The 23,563-nt window shown below is 46.1% G+C and overlaps 2 protein-coding genes across 4 annotated transcripts in view; one reads left to right on the top strand and one right to left on the bottom strand.

The window, feature by feature from the left end:
- ppfia2 (PTPRF interacting protein alpha 2) overlaps window positions 1-19,097 on the top strand; it is an 89,806-nt gene extending 70,709 nt beyond the window's left edge. The window contains exons 16-30 of one of the 3 annotated variants that reach the window (XR_005004623.1): window positions 1,714-1,743; window positions 2,065-2,192; window positions 2,812-2,990; window positions 4,089-4,176; window positions 7,668-7,749; window positions 9,246-9,446; window positions 11,772-11,834; window positions 13,055-13,087; window positions 13,363-13,538; window positions 14,068-14,165; window positions 14,591-14,766; window positions 15,396-15,464; window positions 16,605-16,764; window positions 17,466-18,119; window positions 18,816-19,097. Coding sequence is in view for 1 of the 3 variants with exons in the window: in XM_036519868.1 (XP_036375761.1) it covers window positions 1,714-1,743; window positions 2,065-2,192; window positions 2,812-2,990; window positions 4,089-4,176; window positions 7,668-7,749; window positions 9,246-9,446; window positions 11,772-11,834; window positions 13,055-13,087; window positions 13,363-13,538; window positions 14,068-14,165; window positions 14,591-14,766; window positions 15,396-15,464; window positions 16,605-16,764; window positions 18,060-18,118 (1,542 nt within the window). In the remaining 2 variants the exon portion in view is untranslated. The remainder of the gene's footprint in view (window positions 1-1,713; window positions 1,744-2,064; window positions 2,193-2,811; window positions 2,991-4,088; window positions 4,177-7,667; window positions 7,750-9,245; window positions 9,447-11,771; window positions 11,835-13,054; window positions 13,088-13,362; window positions 13,539-14,067; window positions 14,166-14,590; window positions 14,767-15,395; window positions 15,465-16,604; window positions 16,765-17,465; window positions 18,120-18,815) is intronic. The other 2 variants (XM_036519868.1, XR_005004624.1) reach the window with 2 other exon arrangements.
- Window positions 19,098-20,993: 1,896 nt separating this feature from the next.
- acss3 (acyl-CoA synthetase short chain family member 3) overlaps window positions 20,994-23,563 on the bottom strand; it is a 37,674-nt gene continuing 35,104 nt past the window's right edge. The window contains exons 13-16 of the mRNA XM_036520208.1: window positions 22,821-22,943; window positions 22,456-22,555; window positions 21,332-21,507; window positions 20,994-21,069 (exon numbers count right to left, since the gene is read on the bottom strand). Coding sequence (XP_036376101.1) covers window positions 21,001-21,069; window positions 21,332-21,507; window positions 22,456-22,555; window positions 22,821-22,943 — 468 coding nt within the window. The 3' untranslated portion in view covers window positions 20,994-21,000. The remainder of the gene's footprint in view (window positions 21,070-21,331; window positions 21,508-22,455; window positions 22,556-22,820; window positions 22,944-23,563) is intronic.

Below are 23,563 nucleotides of genomic sequence, written 5' to 3'. Positions count from 1 at the left end.
GAACTGATTTGGCTGCAAGCCCTTAATAGGTACTGGATCGTCCTTTTTACAGCACACCCAAATACTTCAGACTCTATTGCCTCAGAGAGCTGAATTTTATAAATGCCACATTTACAGTACAGATCATTAAACAGCTTTTTGCACTTTAGGACATTGGCATTTTGGTGGGAACAAAAACCAGCTGTCTTAGAAGGATCACCTCACCTCCTTTGGAAAGTAGCTGATGAATGGATAATATTTATATGTATAATTCACTGGGTGATAGTTCACAGTTCCTATGTAGCAGACAGTTTGTCTGGACTAAATTCACACAGGCAATGTAAGGTCTTGATGCCTGGTGGAGAAAGTTTGATTTTGAGGGATTTCAGAAGCTTTGAGAGTGTATTATCCCCATGAGCTTATCCTAGCCAACACCTTCCACCTTTTACCTCAGCAGAACCTGGCATTATGGGAAATCTAAAGTGCAGTCTCGATGTGTACAACCTTCAGCTGTTTTGCTGTGTTCTAATTGTGCCTGCAAACATATCCCAAGCCACTGAACTGAATCAGGGAAATTTCTGGATGGTTCAGCTATTAAGCCTTTCACCTTCTGTCCTTGTGGGCCCTCCCTGCACCAGCTCAATATTCAAATACAAAGGACAGAGTGAATACAATCACGAAATGTTCAAACAGTACACACTCATTTAAACAGTATCAGGCTGTGTCACAAGCAACACAACACTTATTAAAGGATGATAGATAATATAATGAGCGTGCCGTAGGAATACACAGACTGCTTTTTTTTTATTTGGTTATTTGTATCTGTCTCACAACCGTAGCTGTTTCTTAGATAATCTTCCCCTGGGTAGCGAATAGGCCAGGTTTGCCTGCCCTCTCCTCTGGGTTCCAGGGCAGCAGAAATCAAAAGTGCATTTGCAGAGCATGCGTACCCCTTTCAGGGAGCTTCAAAGGGAAACGGTGTGCTCAGACACGGCCACAGCATTGCATAGCCTTATACGGCTAGCTACCAGATGCAGGAGAGGTGCACGCCATCCTCAGGAGCCGTTGGAACAAAAATACCCAAAAAACGCTGCACAAATCCGGCTTCATATTTCAAATGCACCGATTTTTGTACTGTTAGCTTTTCGGTGACATACAAATGTCCAGAACAGCATTGCTCCCCACACAGCGTGATGCATACAGAGATGTCATTTTTCTGTCCATTTCGGTGAACTGCACAGTGGGCTCACAGCACGCCCCCTATTACAGCCAGCGCAGTGACTGGCAGCTTTAGCACTCCAGATGTCTCTGTCATGGGGTTTCTTTTTTTAAGCCTTTGTACTAAAAATAGTGAGCCCCCCCTCCCCCTCCCCCTCCCCAGGAGAGAGCCACAGTGGAGCTGGTCACAGTATGTTCATGTCTGCATAACTCAGGGCCTTTTTAACAAATGAGGCTTTGATTTTATTGACGCCGCTGATTAATTGTGCCTCTGCGGGGTATTTAATTTTCAAAACGCTCAGTCCCCTGTCATTTAGAATTGCCTTTTTTGCAATAATGACTAATTTCTCGTCGAACGTGACGGTGACATCGAAGGGTGGCATAAATCTGAAAACCGATACAAATTAGAAATTATGGCAGCTGAATAGGTGTGCACTCCAGTATTTTCAGGGTAATAGTAGCTGGCTTTAACTGTTTTTTCTTGGTCTCTCTTCTCTGATCTCTCCGGTCCCACAGCCCAGTGACTTGAGGAAACACAGAAGAAAGGTAGGAACAGTGGGCTTTTTTTTGAAGCAGTAACTTCAACAGCCAATGAACTAGTCTTAAGGAATTATTCTCTGTAATACTCTGTAAGGAATTGTTCTTTTCTGCTGTGGGACTGTGGGGAATCTGGCACTGTGAGATGTTACTCTCTGCCGAGAGGGAGGCTGCAGTGTAATCTGTTATTTCATGCTCTCTTGGTCTAATTTTCGGGTTTTGATTAATGTGTACCCTGGCTGAAACAGTCCCCCGAGATCTGTGGTCATTTCATGGCCGGTCTGGCAGAAGGGACCCACAATCCTTTGCTCCTCCCCGCTTCTCTCTCAGATCGCAGCGGTGGACGAGGACGGCCGAGAGGACAAGGCCACCATCAAGTGCGAGACGTCCCCACCCCCCACCCCCCGACAAGTGCGAATGACCCACACCCTGCCGGCCTCCGCCCTCAACGACGCACGGTAAGACACACCCCCCCTCCCTCACTGGCCAATGCCTGCTCCTCTGATCTCAGCCCCTGCCCTTCCTTTCCATCCCATAATAATAGAGATGTAATGAGACAGGATGTTAACAGTGTTCCTGAAGGCACAGGGGACACAACTCCAAACTCTAGTCATGCCATCTTATTGTAGGGCTCTACTACAGGCCTGTAGCTATATCTCATTTCATATTTTTAGGGGGAGGGTGTGCTATACATTACATTACATTCATTTAGCGGATGCTCTCATCCTAAGATTCTTCCAGCACATGAGAACAGAGGTGTATACATCCAAGTTATATGAGCAACAGTGCTGGTACTGGTTTAATATCAACCCCAACCAGCAAGTATTCGCACAACACCATTCAAATATCAACACAAGTTAACCAGTGCAAATATGAAACTCAGACAACCTAGAAACTATGGAAAGTTACCAAAAACATGTTAGACTCTATAAGGTGACAGTACTGTGCAACCTACTGATTGGCTTCACTTCCTGAGGGTTGGCTCCAGGAAAAGCTACACATTTGTCATGCAGATGGTTAATGGTCCTTACGGTTGGAGCAGTAACTGGACCTTGTCCTCCTGCGGTGTGGTTACAGCTTGGCGGCAACTCTGGAGGTGGATGCTGGGGCCCTGAGCAGCGTCACCAGCAGCCAGGACTCCCTCCACAAGCAGCCCAAGAAGAAGGGCATCAAGTCCTCCATCGGCCGCCTCTTCGGCAAGAAGGAGAAGGCCAGGCTGGGTCAGCTGGGGAAGGACCTGGGTGCGCCAGGCCAAGGTATTCACCATCATAATTTACATTATTATCTACCATAGCATACACCCTTTTCCAGGGTGACCTGTCCATGCATACAGTGTTATCTGTTATACTGAATACTGAGCAAAGGATATCAGGTAAAGCCCTCTGCCTAAAGGTAAAGCAACAGCATCACTCCCATCAAGTTACAACACGAACTCCCCGACCACGATGCCAAAGTGGGGTCTTTTCATCTTCAGAAACACCTGTAAACAGCAAGCTACCTAGGACCCTAAACCTCTGACAGATACAGGCAGGAGTTTCACGTGTTCTGCATGGATTTTACAGGTTTGCAAGACGCAGACACACTTGTCCCTACCTGTGTTTTGTGGAGTATGCACTTCTTCCTAATATTTTATGTTAATGTGTGGGGTGGTCTCTGTAACCGCCGCAGCATGGTGCTGACACCACATCTGAATTGTGAAGCATGAGGGACACGTTGATTGACCCCGCTGGGTAACCTTGATCCAGCAGACTCATCTGAGTCACTCTCATTATCCTCCAGCTGTGTCTTCCCGGGGAGATGTTAGTTTGACCATGGGAGAGCTCCTATAGAATGTTAATCACTGGAAAAAGTGCTCCCTGGATCTTACGGAAATCAAATGAAAGGTAGTCAAACCAATTGGCCAATTACAAGTCCCAGGATGTTGATAGCAATCTGTTTTGTGAAAACCTTGACAAACATGTTATGGTATTTTGGCTTATTAAAGGGATTTCAGCACACAACACAGGTGCATATTCATCTTCCATCATAAATGATTAATCCAGTAAGACTTTAAGTAACAATACTCAGTCATAAATAAGCCATGTATACCGAACACTGTAACATCTACACAAATCACCCTCTGCGCTAAGCGTTTCATTTTGCAGTTTGTACACTGCACAAAAAGCCACACACTGGACTCCAGAGCAAATCTGTCACAAACTCACAAACAATGTCCTGCTCAGCGATTAGACAGGAAGTGAGTGAATAGCAGAAAAGAAGAGGAAGTGTTGACACTCCCACTCTCTCTCTCTCTCTCTCTCTCTCTCTCTCTCTCTCTCTCTCTCTCTCTCTATCTCTCTCTCTCTCTCCCACAGGTATATCCGATCCAGAGCTGATTGGTCAGGACATGGCGCTGGGGAAGCTGGGTACTCAGGCAGAGAAGGACAGGAGGCTGAAGAAGAAGTAAGTAGACGACTGAACGCAACTGAAACTGCTCTGCCAAAACACTGATTTGTTACGGAACCATTTTCCCTCTGAGTGAGTTCCAGCGGCAATCACACCGCGTGCGTCTGTTCATGCTGTGCGCTGTTACTGAGCTTTCAGAAAGCTGATGACAAGTGCCCACTACCTTCCCCATTGACGAGGAGGCATTCAGACACCCCATAAAAAATCAGGAGGTTTTCCCACCTTGTTTAATAAGCTATGCTCATTTCCCATGTCTGCATACCCCACACAGAGCAGTCACTGTCTAGATTCTCCCCTGTTCACAGCATACCTCCCTGCTGTGGCACACTGACATCAGAGACAAATCACCCATCCTGCCTCTCTGCCAATCAGCACAGGCCCCAGGTGATTACTCACACCCCCCCACCCATCCATAACTGCTCTGACTCACAGCACATCAGTCACTGTGCTTCAAGCTGCCAAGATCAGGGTATGAACATCCACATACCAGTTATATCATTCACAATATCCGACGGGTGACACCAGTGTTACTTTGGCACTACCTTCAGTGTGTCCGGGATTTGGTCTTATACACACCTACTTAGCATGTGCCAGTGTAACTTCCCTTATGGAATTTTATATACCCCTCTTTTCCGAAAGTCTGTGAAAGTCTGTCAGCCGTTGCGTTGCCTCAATCAAAAGATCGATAAGGGGAGTGAATAAACATAGCTGTGAAGAGAGAAGCATAGCACATTAATCTCAACCCAGAGGAACAAGAAAAGCTAGACTATTGATTTCATTCAAAAGCCATTCATCTCTCGTATACAGTAAGTACAGTGCCAGTTTGTGTAGCTGTTCAGATTCGATGCATTTAGGACACAGAATCGTGTCTTCCTATCTTTCCTAGACAAATCCAGTCTTTCATCAACAAAGCACGCTGTCGTTATTTCTCTGTGGCTTATGTTCTGTGCAGTAAATAATGAGGAAATAGTGAGCTACATGATGTATCTGTTTACCATAAAAAAAACCAAAGACTCAACTGTTAACATTAAATCATCCTGATTGATATCGGTTATTTTATTTACAGAAACAGTAGCAAATAGGAGCTGGTGTGTGTGTGCGTGTGTGTGTGTGTACGAAATTCCTCTTAGCCATCTCCTGGATCAGAACTTATGTACACTGTGTGAATCTCTGTGACACTGCTGCTGATGCAGGCGTGCTGTTGTCAAAGGCATCCTTTACTGTGGAGACTTTTCCACACACTTCTTTAAGTTCATCTCTGCTGCTTGTGGGGATACAGCATGGACGCAGGAAAACGTTTCCTCCCGTGATCTTCCCCTCTCACCTCCGTGTCCTGCTTAATCACATTCTATTGAAAAAAGAAAAGTGCTAATCCTGTCCTTTCTCTCCTTAACGTAGGAGCCTACAGGTCTTTGGACACCTGTTGTAAATGCCTTCATGTTCTGGTGTGGGGGCCTTGTGAGCATTTGTGTGCGAGTATGTGAGAGAGTTGCCAGGTACTTGTGGGATGTCTGAATGTCCACCCCTGGAAGACCACGCGGCCACAGTATCCTGTTCCCCGTGACCGCTGACTCTGTCACCTGCAGGAAAAGCGTGTATGCTCATTAACATATGTGCTTTTTGTTTCCCATCATTCTCTCTCCTCTGTCATCTCATCACACTCACAAGCGGGTAAGTGGCGAGGGTGTGACTCCACTGTCAGAGCCGTGTCCGTTTCCTCTCCGACCTCCCGGCCCCTTGTCTGTCTGTCCGCCTGTCTCTCTGTCTGCCCGCCCGCCGATAACAAAATGGCGCCGGAGCAGACGTCATTCTGTCCGAAGGCCGCTTTGATTTGACTTGTAAATTGATGTCATTTTTTTTTCTTCCCAGAGTTTGATAGAGGGTGCGTCCGTAGCTGGAGAAAGTGTGTGTGTGGCTAATGTGTGTTTTTTTTCTCTCCCTGAACGTTGCAATCCTCCCTTCCTGAGAGATGTCCCTCCCTGTGGTGTGGTTACATGGGAAATAACCAGCCCCAGTCCTGGTTATGGGTTCTCTGCTCCTTTTCGTTTGATTTTTGTCCTAACTGTTTCCTTTGCCAGCTGTGTTCAGTGGATGTGACCTACTGTTTGTATTCTCTATGAACTTAAATCATTGTATTATTTCTGTACTGAAATTATTCACAGTGCCTAAATTCTTTATGGATCTGTGTGTGTGTGTATGTACATATGTATGTGTATGCATTCCTTTTCAGTTGCAGTTACTGCTGGACTGCAGATATTGTTTGAAAATGTAATAGTAACAAGAGAATCTGGCTTTATGAACCCCAAAATAGGGGGCACCTCATTGCACAGGCTAGCGACACTCATTTTGGGGCTCATGAAGCCTCACACTCTTGTCACTACTCAAAAAGCAAAGAGTGTCTGCAGTCCAGGGATAACCTCATGGCAGCAGGTGGAACAATGGATAAATTCTTTAGGCACATGAATTTGCCATAAAAATTGCAACTGTCGTAGTTAAAATTTACGTAACTCCCTCAATCTGTCCTCTCCACCCTTGGGGACCACAAAGCCTCAGCTTTGCGTGCTGTGTGGATTATCCTCCAGCACCACACACTGTTTTCCTTTTCATAGCACAGTGCTGTGATTGGTTCAAATCAGTGAGTCGCAGGTTAGTGCTTGATAGCCCCACCCCCTTTTTGAGGCTCCATTTTCCCATCAGTCCTTGTGTCAGAGCCAGTGTTGTTTTGCCTTACAGCAGCTTTAAAGATGTGTGATTTCCTGATGGCGTCCAAACAGTGCCAGGGGAATCGGCATGTTAGAAATAGCCTGGTCTATAAATGGCAGAAGACATCTGTGTTTTCCCTTTAAGCTGAATGTAGTCTTATTTGAACTGAACACTTGTCACAGCTTTCACTACAATGCTTGGCAGAGGGTAATTTAAAATCCAATTTAGTCAGGCACCTTTTAGGTCACCTCTGCCGCCCACACTACTGGTGGATTTGGGTTTGGCATGGATTTAGCAGTCATTTTAGGAAAAAAAAATGGAAAGTGATTTGTTTAATCTTGAAAGAGCATGTGTTGGGTAAAAATAAACTTCACATTCGGCAGAATTTGAATGGTATTAAAACACATTTTACTGACGCTGAATAATGCGGCCTGGTCCATTGGACTTGAGCATGATTCCGAAACAGTGAGAAAATCTGACCCAGTGATTCTCTCTCTCTCTCTCTCTCTCTCTCTGTCTCTGTCTCTCTGTCTCTCTCTTCTCCTCCATTTTCCTCCTTCTCCTTCCCCTCCCTCCCTCTCTCCCTCCTGCCCAGTGTTGAGGAGCCTGTCCAGTTGGCCTTGAGTGATAAGCGAGAGAGTGTCTTTGAGATGGCTCCCTTTGCTGGCTGCCTGGTCTTTGAGAGATAAAGTGTGCAGTGTCTGTGCTCTCTGTCTCTCTCTCGCACCGTGTCTCGCCCGTGTGTGTGGTGTGCGTAAACAGACAGCCTCTCTCCCTTTTCACAGGCACGAGCTGCTGGAGGAGGCCAGGAGGAAGGGCTTACCTTTCGCCCAATGGGATGGCCCCACGGTGGTGGCCTGGCTGGAGGTAGGTGTCCGGTCATTTGCCTGCCCCAGAATACTCTCTTTATCCTTGCCAGGTTGTGTATGAGATGGCGTCGGTCATCATTCACATATGTACTTTAACATAAAAAGAGAAACATTTGCTTAATGCAAACACCATGATTACTGACCTCTGCCTAATGCTTTCACTGTCAATTAGCATCGCTAAGTGGGACAAATCTTATCAGAGGAGGTTAAAACCATTAAAAGCATATTTATAATTCAATCAACGCAATCAAGTGATGATCATTACTTGTAGTACTTGTAGTATGAGTTTGTTTTGAATGGTGGTCTCCTTGATTCATTGTTACATTATGCAAACATTATGCAATGAGGCAGAATGTCTGTGCTGATTCTACCAGATAGTCATGAAGACCACGAATTTAGTGAAATGCAGATGGTGTCATTGTGTCTCCGGATCAATGCAGTTAATCTGTCCTGTATAAATTAATTGCCAATACACAAGAAAAGTCATGTGCTCAGGTGCATCATAGACAATTAAAGTGTTTCATCGCTCTGCATCGTTTTAGTTACCATCAGAAGATGATACAATATATTAACAGTACCACCCTGCAATAGACCAAGTCCTGTCTTATTCTTTTCTAAAATGTACGTTTTTGAGGTTTGTTCAGGTCATAATGTAACACTGCACTGGCTTGCCCTGATCGTCTACAGTCAGTTACTGAGTCACCTTTGGCCTTAGGTATTTCTGTAGATGCCAGTGCAGTGATCTTTACTGCCACCTGCTGGTAGGGAAGTCTGTTCAGCTTTTATGAAGGAAAGAGTTGTGCGTAAGTGAAACTTTTGACAACATAATGGGGACATGAGTGTTTCCACACTACGAAATGTTTAAGAAACACATATAAGGCTACATGCTAAAATCTAATGTAGAAGGAGTTTATCTGATAAATGTCGACAGTCAGAACTGCCAAATCACTAACTCTTCTGTCTCAGACTGAAAACTCATCTGTTCAAATGAGTTCAAATGTTCCGCTAACACTAAACTCTTAACATTCATGCTATGTCCTCAAAAACATTTGCTATATCACCAGATGTCCTCTTGCACGTACTACGGCACAACAGAATATGAAAGTTACTCCTACTATCAGATTGTGACCTTTATGATTTAGTATTATCTCTGCTATTTGCCCAGACTTCTTGTATGCACTTTTGTAAGTCATTCTAGAAAAATGCATCTGCTAAATGACAAAATGCAACTCTACAAGTAATTCTTTTTTCCAATACAGTTTCACATTAGAACCTCTCATCCACCCACCAAAAAAAAAGTTGCATAACACTAAAATGCAGTCACAGAAACTCCTTATAGAGCGCACTCTTTCTTTAACGAATGGCATCATCTATTATGACACTTCTTTAGACTTACCTGCGTAACGCTGATGCTGTGAGTGGAAACGTTCTTGAAGCGTAGTGCTGGTTTTGAGTTCTTCCTCACGCTGCTCTTCCTCCGTGCCCTCGTGCCAGCTGTGGCTGGGGATGCCCGCCTGGTACGTGGCGGCCTGCCGGGCCAACGTGAAGAGCGGCGCCATCATGTCGGCGCTGTCGGACACGGAGATCCAGCGGGAGATCGGCATCAGCAACCCCCTGCACCGGCTCAAGCTGCGCCTCGCCATCCAGGAGATGGTGTCTCTCACCAGCCCCTCCGCCCCGCCCACCTCCAGAACTGTGAGTCCTGCCCCACACACACATGCACACACATACACAAATATATACACACATGAACACAAGCATGCACACACACACACACACACACACGCACACAAACATTCACACACACACACACACACACAAATATATACACACATGAACACAAGCATGCACACACACACACGCACACAAACATGCACACACGCACACACACACACACACACAAATATATACACACATGAACACAAGCATGCACACACATACACAAACATGCACGCATGCACACACACACACACACACACACACACACACACAAATATATACACACATGAATACAAGCATGCACACACACACACACACAAATATACACACACACATGCACTCAAATGTGCGCACACACACACACACAGACAGAAAGTAAAGTATGTGTGTGCACATGCTTATTCACATTCATACACACATGCGCAGGTGCACACAAACACACACACAAAAACAAACTACAGAGAAACAGGAGGAATGTCATAACATCCACCATAAATTTTTTGTCCACACATTCCATATCAACTTCAGACTTTTTTTCCACAACAGGTCATCTGCTAACCACATACACCCTGATTTCTGTGTCAAATCTCATCTGTGGTTTTATTCTTGCAACATAAAAGTTTCAAAACACACTTTAGCAGTGCATTGCTGCCTGCGTGCCTCATAAAATCATGCTCCTCACAAAAGCTCTCCAGCTGCCAGCACATTTTCCACTGGCCTGGTTTTATGTTCCCACAAAAACCATCTTAATCGATTTATGTGGTTGTTGCGGTGATTGCACATGGCCAAACGAAGGTGCTCATCTCATTAGTGCAATGTATAGTACAAATATAAATGAGAGATTTGCATAAAGCATACACATACAGGCACACTCACCGCTACTCTACCTTCTCACTCAATACAACGTAAATGCCTCAACTTAAACACTTAAATACTGTGCTGATATTGCGCACAAGTTACGATCTCTCCCATGTGATTTCTGACTGTTTTAATGAAGATGAAGATGGTCCTAATTTAAAAACTGGTTCTAATTTAATTCAAATGTATATTAAATTTCTTAAGTCTCAATAAAAAAAAGAAAATACACCCAACATAATTTCCTTAGAAGCTCAGATGTGAGAGTGTAGTAATTACCGTGTCTATCATTGTAAAATCACATGTGGCATGGCAGTTTGTTTTGCGGTATCTGTGCTGTCTGTCCTCTGTAGAGACGCGGCCATTGACTGTCAGAGGAGTGCCCTGACCTGCAGTGGGTTAACTCCTAACACACACTCAGTCAGTCCAACTGTCACTGCACACGGAGCGCAGCCATTGATTGGCTCCTGACAGCGTGCGGTTCAGCCGTACCCCTGTGATGGAAGGGGGAAGTGTGGCTGCCCTTTCCTGTCGCCCCGTCGGAGGACGGACCACAGCGTTAAGCGGCTAATGAATATTTGACAGGGAGCGCTGAACACTGGGATTGAGGCTCCAGACTGCAGCCCCCCTCCTGCATTGACGGGCTTGTGCCCCCTGCCCCCTCGCCGGGGGGGTGGCGGAGTTTGGGGTGAATCAACCCTGTAAACCTGAGGGAGAGTCTGCCAGGGGGAAAAGACAGAGGGAAAAGGGGACATTTCCTCAGTTCTCTTGAAAGACTGTGGAGAACAGCACTCACAGCCCCAAACACTGCACAGACAGCAGGGTCTTTGATTTGAAGTTTGTTCTTGAGCAACTCTGTGATCTCTAGGCAGAGCTCATCATTCATCGTCCACCCTGTGGTCCAAGTGCAAAAGTGCATTGTGAAGCTCATCACAGTATATAAATGCGCTGTACTCCCTTGGTAGTTATTAGCATATGAGGAAATTAATGAATAAATGACTGTTCACTTGGAATGAAACTGTATACTGGCAGCTGCTGTGTTATATTCATTCTCCTCATTCGGTGTCACATTGTGCTAACACAAAACTAATCATCTGCATTGTCATGTAACCAGTCTTGTGACTCACTCTGCGCAAGCAGGCATGCGTGACCTGTTACTTCTGTTTCCTGTGTGTTGTAACTCTGCAATGACCTGCACTTTACATAACCTGAGCCTGTGTTGACTGTGTGCCGTGGAGAGATTTCTCTGCCCCCAGGGTCTGTGAGCGTTACTGCTGCTAATGTCACTGCTGTGCATCTCCCTAGCCCAGGAGGGCGGGGCTTGCTGATCATCTGACAGTGATGCTATAACACTATTGGCTTACAGTGGTGCTGCTCTTCTTCTTTAACACTGCTTGCCCCTCCTGGACCGCCCTACCGCTGTCTCTCACGGGCCCCTCCCACTAGCCGTCAGGCAATGTCTGGGTGACCCATGAGGAAATGGAGACCCTCGCGGCCCCCACCAAAACGGTCAGTCCCTCCACAATATGCCCTCGCCCCCCACCCAAACTTCCTAATGTCGTTGGGGTGTTGTGTGCTCCTGTTCTACTGGCCCCTGTGTGCATGCTCTGTGAGCACCTGATCCGTGTCGTTCCTGTGCCCGACGATCACGTTAAAACCACAGCATGTCCTCTCCCTCCTCAGTGTTTCAGACATCCCTCTCCCTGACATTGTTCGATCTGTTAATGCTTTTTAAATTGACTTAATCTAGGCCTGTCTTAATGAGGGGTAAACTGTATTAACTACTTGTGGCTGAGAAATTAGTGAAATAGCAGGAGACCACAGTGAAAGTTAATGTACCGACCCGTACATAACTGGCTTTGGGGATGGATGACACCTCAATTAATTCTAAGCTGAATAGATTTCAGTAAAGAGATCTACAGTACTCTTCACTCTAGACTTCCTTAAAGTCGTTACATAGGTGCTTATACAGTCAATTAATCAATTATACAGAGATCAACTTAATTACTTTAAGTATTCTATGAAGCTGAAAGCCTATATGTGAAGTTCAGTGCTTTACAAATTGAATAAAAGCCGAATTCTGTGCAATTATTATTACGTAAGAGTGAATAAATAGGTTTTCTTTTGTCTGGTTCCAGCCTACCCCAAAGCTTATATTAGCTGCATGTCAAGGACATGATTTAAGCTGTGTAACATTATTCAAAGGGCAGAAAAGATTGGCTCTGATAAAAGCCCCCATTTGTCACCATCATATTTGAAATAGCACTGGCAATTTCGCCGAACAGAACAGGGCTCACACCTCCGCCGCTCTGTCAACAAAGAGCCTGATGGTGGAAACCCTTATCTTCGACCGCTCTCTGAGTGCCAATTATTATTTGCCAAATGAGAATCCTGTTAAGCATACTTTGACTTTGAATTATGTCAAGCCATTTAGGGAATATTAATATTACATTCCCCAAAATACATAATACCGCCATGTCTTCTTTGTGTTACACATGTAATGTATTTGAAGACAGAATTTTCCGGTGAATATCATACTTTTCAATATTCAAGCTCCGAACCCCAGTTCCTCAGCCTATTCACTGAGAGAGCAGACTCTCAAAGCAGTGCTGTCAACACTATAGGCTGCTGCTGTGACCCGCAGTGAACCTCCTCCATCTCTGCATTTTATTGCTTGTTGACCCTGTTTTTCTCTCTCGCTCGTGACGCGTGGTCCAATGACAAAGCAGAAGTCAGAGTCAGAGGAAGGAAGCTGGTCACAGGTAAGGGACTCTCCTTTGATTCTGTCTCTCCCCCACTACTCTACAGGCCTGCAAATGTCTGGTTTTTGACCCTATTAATAAGTAGTCCACTAACTGGTAAATTACTGTAAGCAGTTGTTCATTTAAGAAAAATGCCCCTAGCAGCTGGTGAAATGTAATGAATGTTCCCACTTAAAACACTGAGTGAGATAACGTGGTATACATGCAAGCTCCACCTCCAAACTGCGCAACCCCAAACGAGCTGAACACCTGTGCGCTGTGTGTGTTTTCCGCAGACTCTTGCGTACGGTGACATGAACCACGAGTGGATCGGGAACGAGTGGCTGCCCAGCCTCGGGCTACCTCAGTACCGCAGCTACTTCATGGAGTGCCTGGTGGACGCCCGCATGCTGGACCACCTCACCAAGAAGGACCTGAGGGTGCACCTCAAGATGGTGGACAGCTTTCACAGGTGGCTGCCCCGTTGCCGCGGAGACGAAGGGACAGCAGTGATGTTGATTTACAAAGCCACTTCACAGTGAAGGGTGATTGGGGGGGGGGTTAAACTCTATGACCACCAACACCTGGTACTCACCTGAGTAACGCACCAGAGCCACTACACACCTGCTGAGGTGGAGAGGAAGTTATTTAGCCAAAGTGGCTGATTTTTTTGGCTGCTATTGGGACCAGAATGCAACAGTCAGAGTGCCTGAACTGTAGGATTCTGGCTCTTTGGCTGGTTATCACTGATCTTAAACCAAGACCATGTTCTATCTAAATCTTTGATCTGCTCATGAACTGATCAATGAAAACTAAATTGTCATAGATGGTGGGTTCAGTCTTTGTGAGACAGTACACATGTCAAGCACCATCGAGTTCCATGTTAGAAGTGCAGGCAATTGTGCTTTGATCTGGCCAATCACTGCAGTTTGGTTTGCTTTATCCTTGTGTTCCAACGGCTCCAGCGGGGCCTTTAACCGATGTTTTGATGTCTCTGACAGGACGAGTTTACAGTACGGGATCATGTGCTTGAAAAAGCTCAACTACGACAGGAAAGAGCTGGAGAGGAGAAGAGAACAGAGTCAGCATGAAATGAGAGGTAAAGCCAGACAGCAGGGCGCCATTCCGGCTCCCACTCGTCTTTTTGAAAAGTCGTTCTCTTTGAAGCGCGTTATAGCTGCACTCTGAACAATGCCTAAGGGGGCCCTAGAATGTGCTTTAAACACAGTATCAATACTTCATAATAGTGTCATCGACATAGCTGCTGGTTTAAACATAATGTGTAAGACATTATTGATAAAAATACAATACACAGTATCATAGTTAAGTGTACAGTATAACTGTAATGTTACACGGCATACACTTCTAACATTAAAGAGACAATCTTGCACTTAATGTAACTTTTTTTTTTGGTCTACATTTAATGTCTGGTTTTCATTCCACCTGAGCTGTGCAGCTCTGGGTTCAGTGAGCAGAGTGTAGTGGGTCCGATGTGAAGGTGTGCATCTGCGTTGGTCCTGACAGACGTGCTGGTGTGGAGTAACGAGAGGGTGATCCGCTGGGTTCAGAGCATCGGGCTGCGGGACTACGCCAACATCCTGCTGGAGAGCGGCGTGCACGGCGCCCTTATCGCCCTCGACGACAACTTCGACTACAGCAGCCTGGCCCTCCTGCTCCAGATCCCCAATCAAAACACTCAGGTGACACCCAGCCCCATCCTGCCCCTGAAACACTCCGGCTAAGCCCTGCCCCCCTCCTCCAGGTCCAACCAGAACACTCAGATTAAACCCTGCCCTCCTCTTCCCTGTCCAATCAGAACACTCATGCCAAGTCCTGCCCCTTCTCCCACAAGTCGTACTGAAACACTAGAAGGCCAACACAGCTTTTCATTTGGGTTTTAGCACTTATCCAGTCGATAGGTGCATCCCTTTGTGTAGGTGTAAGGAACAAAATTCTCTCAATTCTCTCTGGGCCTCTGTGCACTTATTATTCGATAATGAGGTGTCTATCAAACCAGCAGGAATCTGACATTTAGATCTGGAGAGAGATTCCTGACATAATTAAGTTTTCTCTTTCAAGGTGACTTTGATTAAATACCTGACAATGGCACTGAGACAGAGAAAAACAGAAGGAGACGGGGTGGCCTTGCTTTCTGATTTATCCCTGACCCTGAAAAAATGTTACACCCATTCACTGATAACCATCTGAAAATCTCAGCCTTTTTCGTAGTGGCCAGAAGCTTTGACACCACTTCCGCATTTGAGATTGCAGGATGATACGTGCAGTTGATGTCCTGGTTAAACGGACAGGCCTGCTTTTCCCCCTCCAGGCACGTCAGATCCTGGAGAGGGAGTACAACAACCTGCTGGCCCTGGGCACGGAGAGACGGCTGGAGGAGGCAAGTCTTGCCCTGCTCCATTACATCACAATACATCACATTACATCACATTACATCACATTACACTAAAGGCAATTAGCTGGCATTCAGCAGACGCTCTTATCCAGAGCGACTCACATCAATTACAGTTTTTTACAATGTTATCCATTTATACAGTTGGGTATTTACTGAGGCAGTTGTGGGTTAAGTACCTTGCCCAAGAGTACAGCAGCAGTGTCAGTATGGAGGATTGAATCTGCAACCTTTCCGTTACGAGCCCTGCTCCTTAACCACTTCGCTACACCGCGGGCCCGGTACCAGCGTGGACACACCCCGCTCGGGTTTACGCCCGCCCCTCACTGTCTCCGGGGTCTCTGGAACGTGACTCGTCACCGTCACGCACGCACACACCCGCCGAAGCGACGTCAAGCCCGCCCCCCCCCGTCACACTGCCAGTCACACGTGCACGCTGCACCTGACAATGACAGCAAACAGAACTCGCACGTCAAATCAGACGCGCCGCCAGACACCTGACGACACCTGCCTCGTTAAGGCCTTCTAACTGCAGTAACGTCTGAGTAGCAGTGACAGGAGTGTGACTGGTGTGAAAGGGGCCCTGAGTGCACCCTCCCGTCACAGCTGGAACGTATTCTCTGACAAAGGAGAGAACTGTCTAATTAACACCCCCACTAACGTTTCTCTCCAGCCTTAACGAGCGCCACGGACTCTTTTCAAACCGTGCGTCATTCCTCCTTCTGTGGCTGTCATCAGCGATTTGGGAGGAACACAAGGAACATTTTCTGTAACTGAGGTGTAAGGCAAGACACTCTGTATGCAGACAGCTCCTGCACCCAGGATACAGTTATATGAAGATGTACGAGAAACTAGACCATAAAAAGACTGCAGCAGATAAAATATGCAATATTTACAATCACCACACTGTGCACTCATTTCAGAGCAATTATGCTGGCTCCAGACCAGAATGGTATGGCACGGATATGTCCCCCTTTGTCCCCATGCTGGTTAGATTTTTCTTGGTTATATCTGTGCCCCCCCCATTATACTCAACCTCTTTCTCATGGGAGTGACAGATCAAATCAAATCAACTTATCAATCAGAGATGGCTGTGGTCTCACCTTTGTCATGTGATCCACCTCACAGTGTGACGACAAGGACTACCAGCGCGGGTCGTCCTGGCGAAGGCAGTTCCCTCCACGTGACGTCCACGGCATCAGCATGATGCCCGGCTCGGCCGAGACGCTGCCCGCCGGCTTCCGCCTCACCACCACCTCCGGACACTCCCGCAGGATGGCTCCCGAGGGTGAGGCTCTCGCTCACACCCCCACACAGCTGTCCGACAGAGCTGTTCTCCAAGCGGGGGCAGGGGGACTTTATTTTGACACATCATGGGGGAAATTCCACACATGACATCACAGCCTCTCGGTCAGCTTGACAGAGGTCAGAAGGGTGAATGTGCAGTTCACTGAGCCTCATAGTGTTATAAACACTGCCTACATCCTAAGGCAGAAAAACATGACTCAGTTTTGAAATGGGCCTTTGTAACAGTTCAAAATGAGCATCAGCAGTCAGTCAAGGCTCATGTGACCATGCGTCGTATCAATGCAGGTCTCTGATTGGTCTGTGGCTTACCATCTAATTACATTATTGTCATTTAGCAGATGCTCTCATCCAGAGTGGCTTCCATACTTGTAGGTTACAGTTTTTACAAGTTAACGATTTATACAAATTTATATTTACTGAGGCAATTCTGGATGAAGTACCTTGACCATGGGTACAGTAGCAGTGCCCCAGCGGGGTCTCAAGTCAGCAACCTTTAGGTTATGAACACTGGTCCTTAGCACTATGGTAGATTATCAGGCAAATGAATCTATACTATTGGTATAGCCTTGACTGCATTTGTGGGTGTCAGCCCAGCCCCCGGCACGCCCCCAGCAGCAGGTTTTGGGGTCTCCCGGGTGCATGCTGACTCTGTCTCTCATTCTCTCCACTGTGGGACTGCAGTCCTCTATGAGGTGTTGGACGACAGTCTTGAAGACTTGTATTTGGACTGGTGTCAAGGTCAGGTACACTGGAGCAGTGATCTCCCTGTCTCTACTCTGGTTTCTGCAGCCCTCCCTCCCTTCCTCCCCCCCTCTCTCCTCCCTGTCCCCCCTCCTCTGTCTCTCTCTCTCTCTCCTGCGTGTGCCCACGTGGTCCTCCGGCCGCCAGGGGCCCCTCGATCGAGGCTTTGCAGACGCGACAGGAAGTGTGTCAGTACACAGGGCGATTAAAGAGTCGGTGTTCCTTGTCCAGGCCCAGCTAAACCTCTGTCCCCACTGTGGATTGGACTGCGTTTCTGTGGTTTTATCTGTAGTCCCTCCCTTTATAAATTAACTGGCCCCTCCCCCCTCTGATGGTGCTGTCACCTTTTTTGCGCATCATCAGAGCGGGCCCTCTTTCTGTCTCTGAGTTTGTGACATGGTGTGGCTTTGCTGGCTGGGTGACATTTTGACTAACCCCGTGCTGTCAGTGGTAAGCGTGCCGTGTGTCCTGCCTCGCTCCGGCGGGCCGTCGTCCTGGCGACGGTGTGTACTGACGCTCTCCCTGTTCCCACAGTCGGCCCGTCGGCGGTGCAGAGGCTGGACAGCTCCACTGTGAGGACCTACTCCTGCTGAGGTGCTGAACATGCGCACACACTTACACACAGACACACACACACACACACACAAACATACACTCTCACAGAGACACACACACACACACATGTACACACACACACACACACAAACATACACTCTCACAGAGACACACACACACACACACACACACACACACACGTACACACACACACACACACACACACGTGCACACAGACAGACACACACAGACAGACACATTCACCTACTCGTGCACACCCACATGCAAACACAGGCAAACAAGCAAGCACTCACACTCACACCCACACACACACACACACGTGCAGAGACACGCAGATAAGAACAGAGTATTAAACAGTCTTACAGAAACTGCTGCACAGTCAAATATGTCTCTCCTATTAGACCCTCTGAGTCTCTAATCAGAACAGAGGTGGTTTAATGCAGTCACTGTAACCTCAGTCCAACACGGTGATGATAATTTTATTGGACAGCTAGAACAGTCTATGCAGAACAACAGAGAGAGTGTATGTACCCACAGCCCATGAGAATATCCTTAGTTATCAGGGTCAGAATACCTGAAGATATTTCTTAGCACAGAAGGTAACAGTGCTATTGTTAACATTTTTTAATCTTTAAGCATTTTTTAATTTTTTTTAATTTTTAATACTGACATCCGTGCTGAGGACAGTGACAGTATTCTCTACTGTCCAAACAGGTCCTCCCATTTCGGTGGCGTCCACGCTCTTAAACTTGACGTCTAGGTGACCGGCACGGGGGCACGGCGATCTGTATCAAAGCTCTGACGAGACGCACTGCCAAGAAACTCCCACCAGGGGGCGCCTGAGAGGCCAGCGTGCCAAAGCTGCCCCCTGTCTGCACTTACACAAGCCAAGACCACAGACCAGGGCACCAGCGACCGGTGCTAGCCAACTTCCTGCACACCTGTCCTACCGTTGCTGTTTCTACCTTTTTCATGTAACAAAGTAGTTGAGCATACGTTCCGTGTATTTCTTTTACAGGAAATATGTAGGTTATCTGTAAATTATTATAAATATGACGTTTTTTATATATGCGTATATATAAATAAATATATATATATATATATTACAAAAAACATACTCAGAGTTTGTGCAAATAATGTCCCAATGTCATTTCCATGTTGAAAAGATGCTGCTCTTTGTACTTTTATTTTCCATGAGATTGTTTTGTACATACTTTGATTTGGTTGTTTTCACTGTGCTGAGTGGACGTGTTTGGCAGTGGTAGAACCGTGGAGAAAAGACCCCCTGACACTTGATTTGATTTGTCTCTTTTGGGTTTCTGATCATAGCACTGCATTGTCTCCAACTGTAAAACGCCTGCTGCCTCCTTCGTGGTGTACAGTCCTGTTTGTTTGTGTCGCAAAAACCAACCCCCCCCTCCCTTCCCTTACCCCTCAAACAAAAAAGAAAAGGACCTCTGCTAGCCACAAGGAATTCTGGGAGAACACAGGAAAGCACTGTGACAGCTGGTGAGACACTTTGATACAAGAGTTTGGACTACAGAAATACTCCTACCGCCCTGGCCATGGACCAAGACCACCATTTCCCCCCGATTCACTCAGCTGCCATTTATAAAACACCACAGTCCAAAAAAGAAAAAAAAAAAAAAAAAAGAAATCGACTCGAATCACTGATGCTCTACTACCTTACGACACACAGCAGAAACGCAGTCGGACCAGCGGGACTCTTTATATATCTTGACATTCTCAGCCACGTTTGGCCTTGTTCCTATGGACTTCAAACTCCCCCTGACGTCACTTTATGCGCGGAGAAATAACTGAAAGACAGACCGCTACACTCCTAGAGGAGATGAATGGGAAAGCTGTAGCTTGCCGTGCCGGTGTTTGGTGTATGTGTTGACTCTGTCTCTGTAGGAGTGGCTGGGGGAATCCTGGGGGGCACCCCCTCTGTTAGTTGCCACCTCATTGCTGCTTGATCTTAGCTCAACACCTGTCTTTTAGTTATTTCTACCAGTATTGTTGATCTGAAACTTGGGTTTTTATGTTATTGTTTTGCACGTACAAAAAAAAAAAAGAGAATCATTTTATTTTGTGTCCATTTTTATTTATTACTGACTGTTTTTGGTCAAGACTAAATGGTGATCAAAAAGATTTTCATTGTCAATAAAATTATTGTCAAATGATGGCTAGCAGTGATATTGTCACATATTTTATTAATTCACATTAATAAAATATACCTTTAGACCACTAGATGGTGCCATAACATTAAACAGCACAAACTGCATGAAAAAGGCAGCTAGACTAGGCATAGCTCATTGATGTCATTGATAAACTCATAACCTACATGCAGAATTACATGGTTCCTTTTACTTCACATGCTCCAACTGATCTGTAAAAATTCTATACAAATGTAAATGGTTTTACACTGATTCTTTCCAAACAGAACAGTGCAGACAGCTGCTTTATGACATCACTGTCTCCCCTGTTCCTCCCCCACAGCACACGGTCTGTCCCGTGGCTGTAGGAGTGTGGTGTCTCCGGGGAGATGCATGAGGGAGAAGTGACTGATGGGCCCATGTTTCCGTGGTGCAGGAGTGCAGTAATGTTATGGGTCAAGCTCAAAAAGGAGAGACAGGCTCTTCCTCACTGCTGCTTCCTGCAGGTGCAGGTCCAGTCTGTGGAGTGTCCCTGGGCCTTTGAGGGTGAGTGAGACTACACTGATGGTCTCCCAACACCCCCACGCCCTCCACCCCCCACATCCTCTCTCTTACTCTCACACTCACTCACACACTCACTCTCACACTCACACATTCACACTCTCATTCCCACACTCACTCTCACACTCATTTACTCTTACACTCACACATTCACACTCTCACTCACACACTTTCACTCTCACTCACAGCTTCTCACTGATGAGCTTCTCGATGTCCTTGAACACATCAGGATCCTCAATGGTAGGAGTGATCTTGGGTAAAAGAAAGAAACAAGTTTTAAATCATCGAGCAATGCTTATGTTACCACTAGTATACATCAATCAGTAGCAGTCAAACTATTTTATGCCAATGAGATTATGCTGCCTAGAACATCTCAGACCAGTGAATCAGAAACTTTAGCACGCTAATTGTGCACCAGCACATACAATGTGTTAGTAACACCAGCACTGAACTGCATGGGTTATGAGAGCTGGCTCCCAGCTACAGAGCAGACGTGCTCAGGTGTGAGCAGACCTTGTAAGGCTTCTTGTTGACCAGGTTGGAAAGGGCGGAGCGGGGGATTTTCCCGGAGCGGGTCTTGGGGAGGCTCTGGACGAAGAGAACCTTCCGGAAGGCAGCCACGGGGCCGATGCTCTCCCTCACCAGCCGCACCATCTCCTCCACCACCTCCTCCTGGCTGCGCTGCACACCTGTGACACACGACCCACACGCTCCGTCAGGCCACAGCTACGGCTTCAGCCTTGCAGTACCAGCAAGAAGCTTGGACACACCTGACTGAACACATGTTTCTCGTTATCTTAAAGACACCGCCTTAAAGAAATGCTTCAAGTTTGTTTCTTAGACAAATATAAATACTGAAGTTGATGCCTGATGCATGAAGTTCTTTCCAAAACAAAAATTTTAATTTAAAAAAATATTTTTGGCTACTTTGACGAATCTCAAATATAAGGTAGTTTTGATTTGTTTAACACTTTTTGGGTCACTGCATAATTCCATTTGTGTTATTTCATAGTTTTGATGTCTTTGCTGTTATTCTAAAATGTGGAAAATAATAAAAATAAAGAAAAACCCTTCAGTGAGTAGGTATGTCCAAACACTTGAATGGTTCTGTGTAATGTTTGTGAAAACTCCACAGTGTATGTCATGACTGCTTTTGGCTGGGTCTCTCTTGAAAAAGATCTAAATCTCAGTGAGACTTCCTGCTTATATCTACATTTTGTCATTTAGCGGATGCTATCCAGCGTGACTTCCAAAGTGCACAAATTGCAGTTAACAAAAAAGCGTGAAATCTACAAACAAGGACAACTAGACATATTCTAACATGTGTCAGTGTTAAACAGAGCACTGAAATAACAACAACAAAAAAGTACGAGTCAACGCATAAATGAAACACAGTATCACTTATTGTGAGATTGAAAAACTATAAAACTACAAAAAACTGTGAATAACAAAACGACAATATATATGCCTGCTCAGACAGACAGAGGTCCGTCAGTCGTGGTTCTGTTAAAGCTGGACTGCAGGTGCAGGCTCTGTGCGGGCAAGGCCACAGTGGGTCATGCTGCACTAGCTCTCTTTAATGGGCTGGGTGAGAGGGAAGGCACATGCTGTCAGATCCCTGGAGGTGGGGCTCTTACCGTTCTTGAGCACGCACAGGGCCAGGGGAACGTGGCCCTTCAGAGAGTCCTCCAGTCCCACCACCGCGCAGTCCGCCACCGCCGAATGCTGCAGGACCGACTGCAACGTACATTTCCACAGCAACCGTCAGCATGGCAACGCAAACCAAGCCGGCCTCGCTCTCTGGGGGTGAAACTGACAATGGCAATTATGACAGAAACAAAAGGTACAAGAGACAGCCGTGTCAGCCCCACACCCCGCGGATGCGCACGTTACCAGCTCCGGCTGATAAGGAGGGACGAAGACGAAGGGAAATAATGAAGTTTGTCATTTCTGAATTGTTCATTTTGTCCCCCGCGATGGCAAACGGCTGACACCACATCACCTCCTCGAGAGCCCCAGCCGACAGCCTGTGGCCTGCCACGTTGATGACATCATCAGATCTTGACATGATGTACAAAAAGCCCTCCTCGTCCACAAAGCCTGCGTCCATGGTGTCGTAGCAACCCTACAGAGCACACACTGTGTCACAGTGAGCTAAGCAAAACCACCTAGAGCAATACATCCCATAATACATTTCATTTAGTTTACAGTACAGTTTATAAATACAATAAAATTACATGTGTAACAGTTTTACATGTTGCGGAAATACTTCTTGCATCAACTTCTCCACTCATGGCACTAGAGGGCAATGTCAGCCACAAATAAGTTATAAAATTCTTGGAAATTATTTACTACAGTCAGAGAAATTCTATGCATTTAAATGAAATTTTAAAGATGGACACAATATATATGCCTGAAATAACAACCCACTTTCTTTATTATAACCTAACAACTGTACTGCTAATACAAAGAGAAAACAACAATAATCCAACACATTTTTTTTTTTTAATACAGTGGTCCCCCCTTATCCGCGGTTTCGCTTTCCGCGGTTTCAATTACCTGCAGTCAGCTGCGGTCCGAAAATATTAAATGAAAATTCCAGAAATAAACAATTCATACGTTTTAAATTGCACGCTGTTCTGAGCAGCATCATTAAATCTCACGTTCTCCCGCCCGGGATGTGAATCATCCCTTTGTCCAGCGTATCCACTCTGTATACGCTACCCACCTGTTAGTCACTTAATT

Source organism: Megalops cyprinoides, chromosome 25 (genome assembly GCF_013368585.1).
Source record: "Megalops cyprinoides isolate fMegCyp1 chromosome 25, fMegCyp1.pri, whole genome shotgun sequence".
Lineage (NCBI taxonomy): Eukaryota > Metazoa > Chordata > Actinopteri > Elopiformes > Megalopidae > Megalops > Megalops cyprinoides.
The sequence above is the reverse complement of the archived record's forward strand: the minus strand, read 5'-3'. Positions and strand labels throughout refer to the sequence as shown.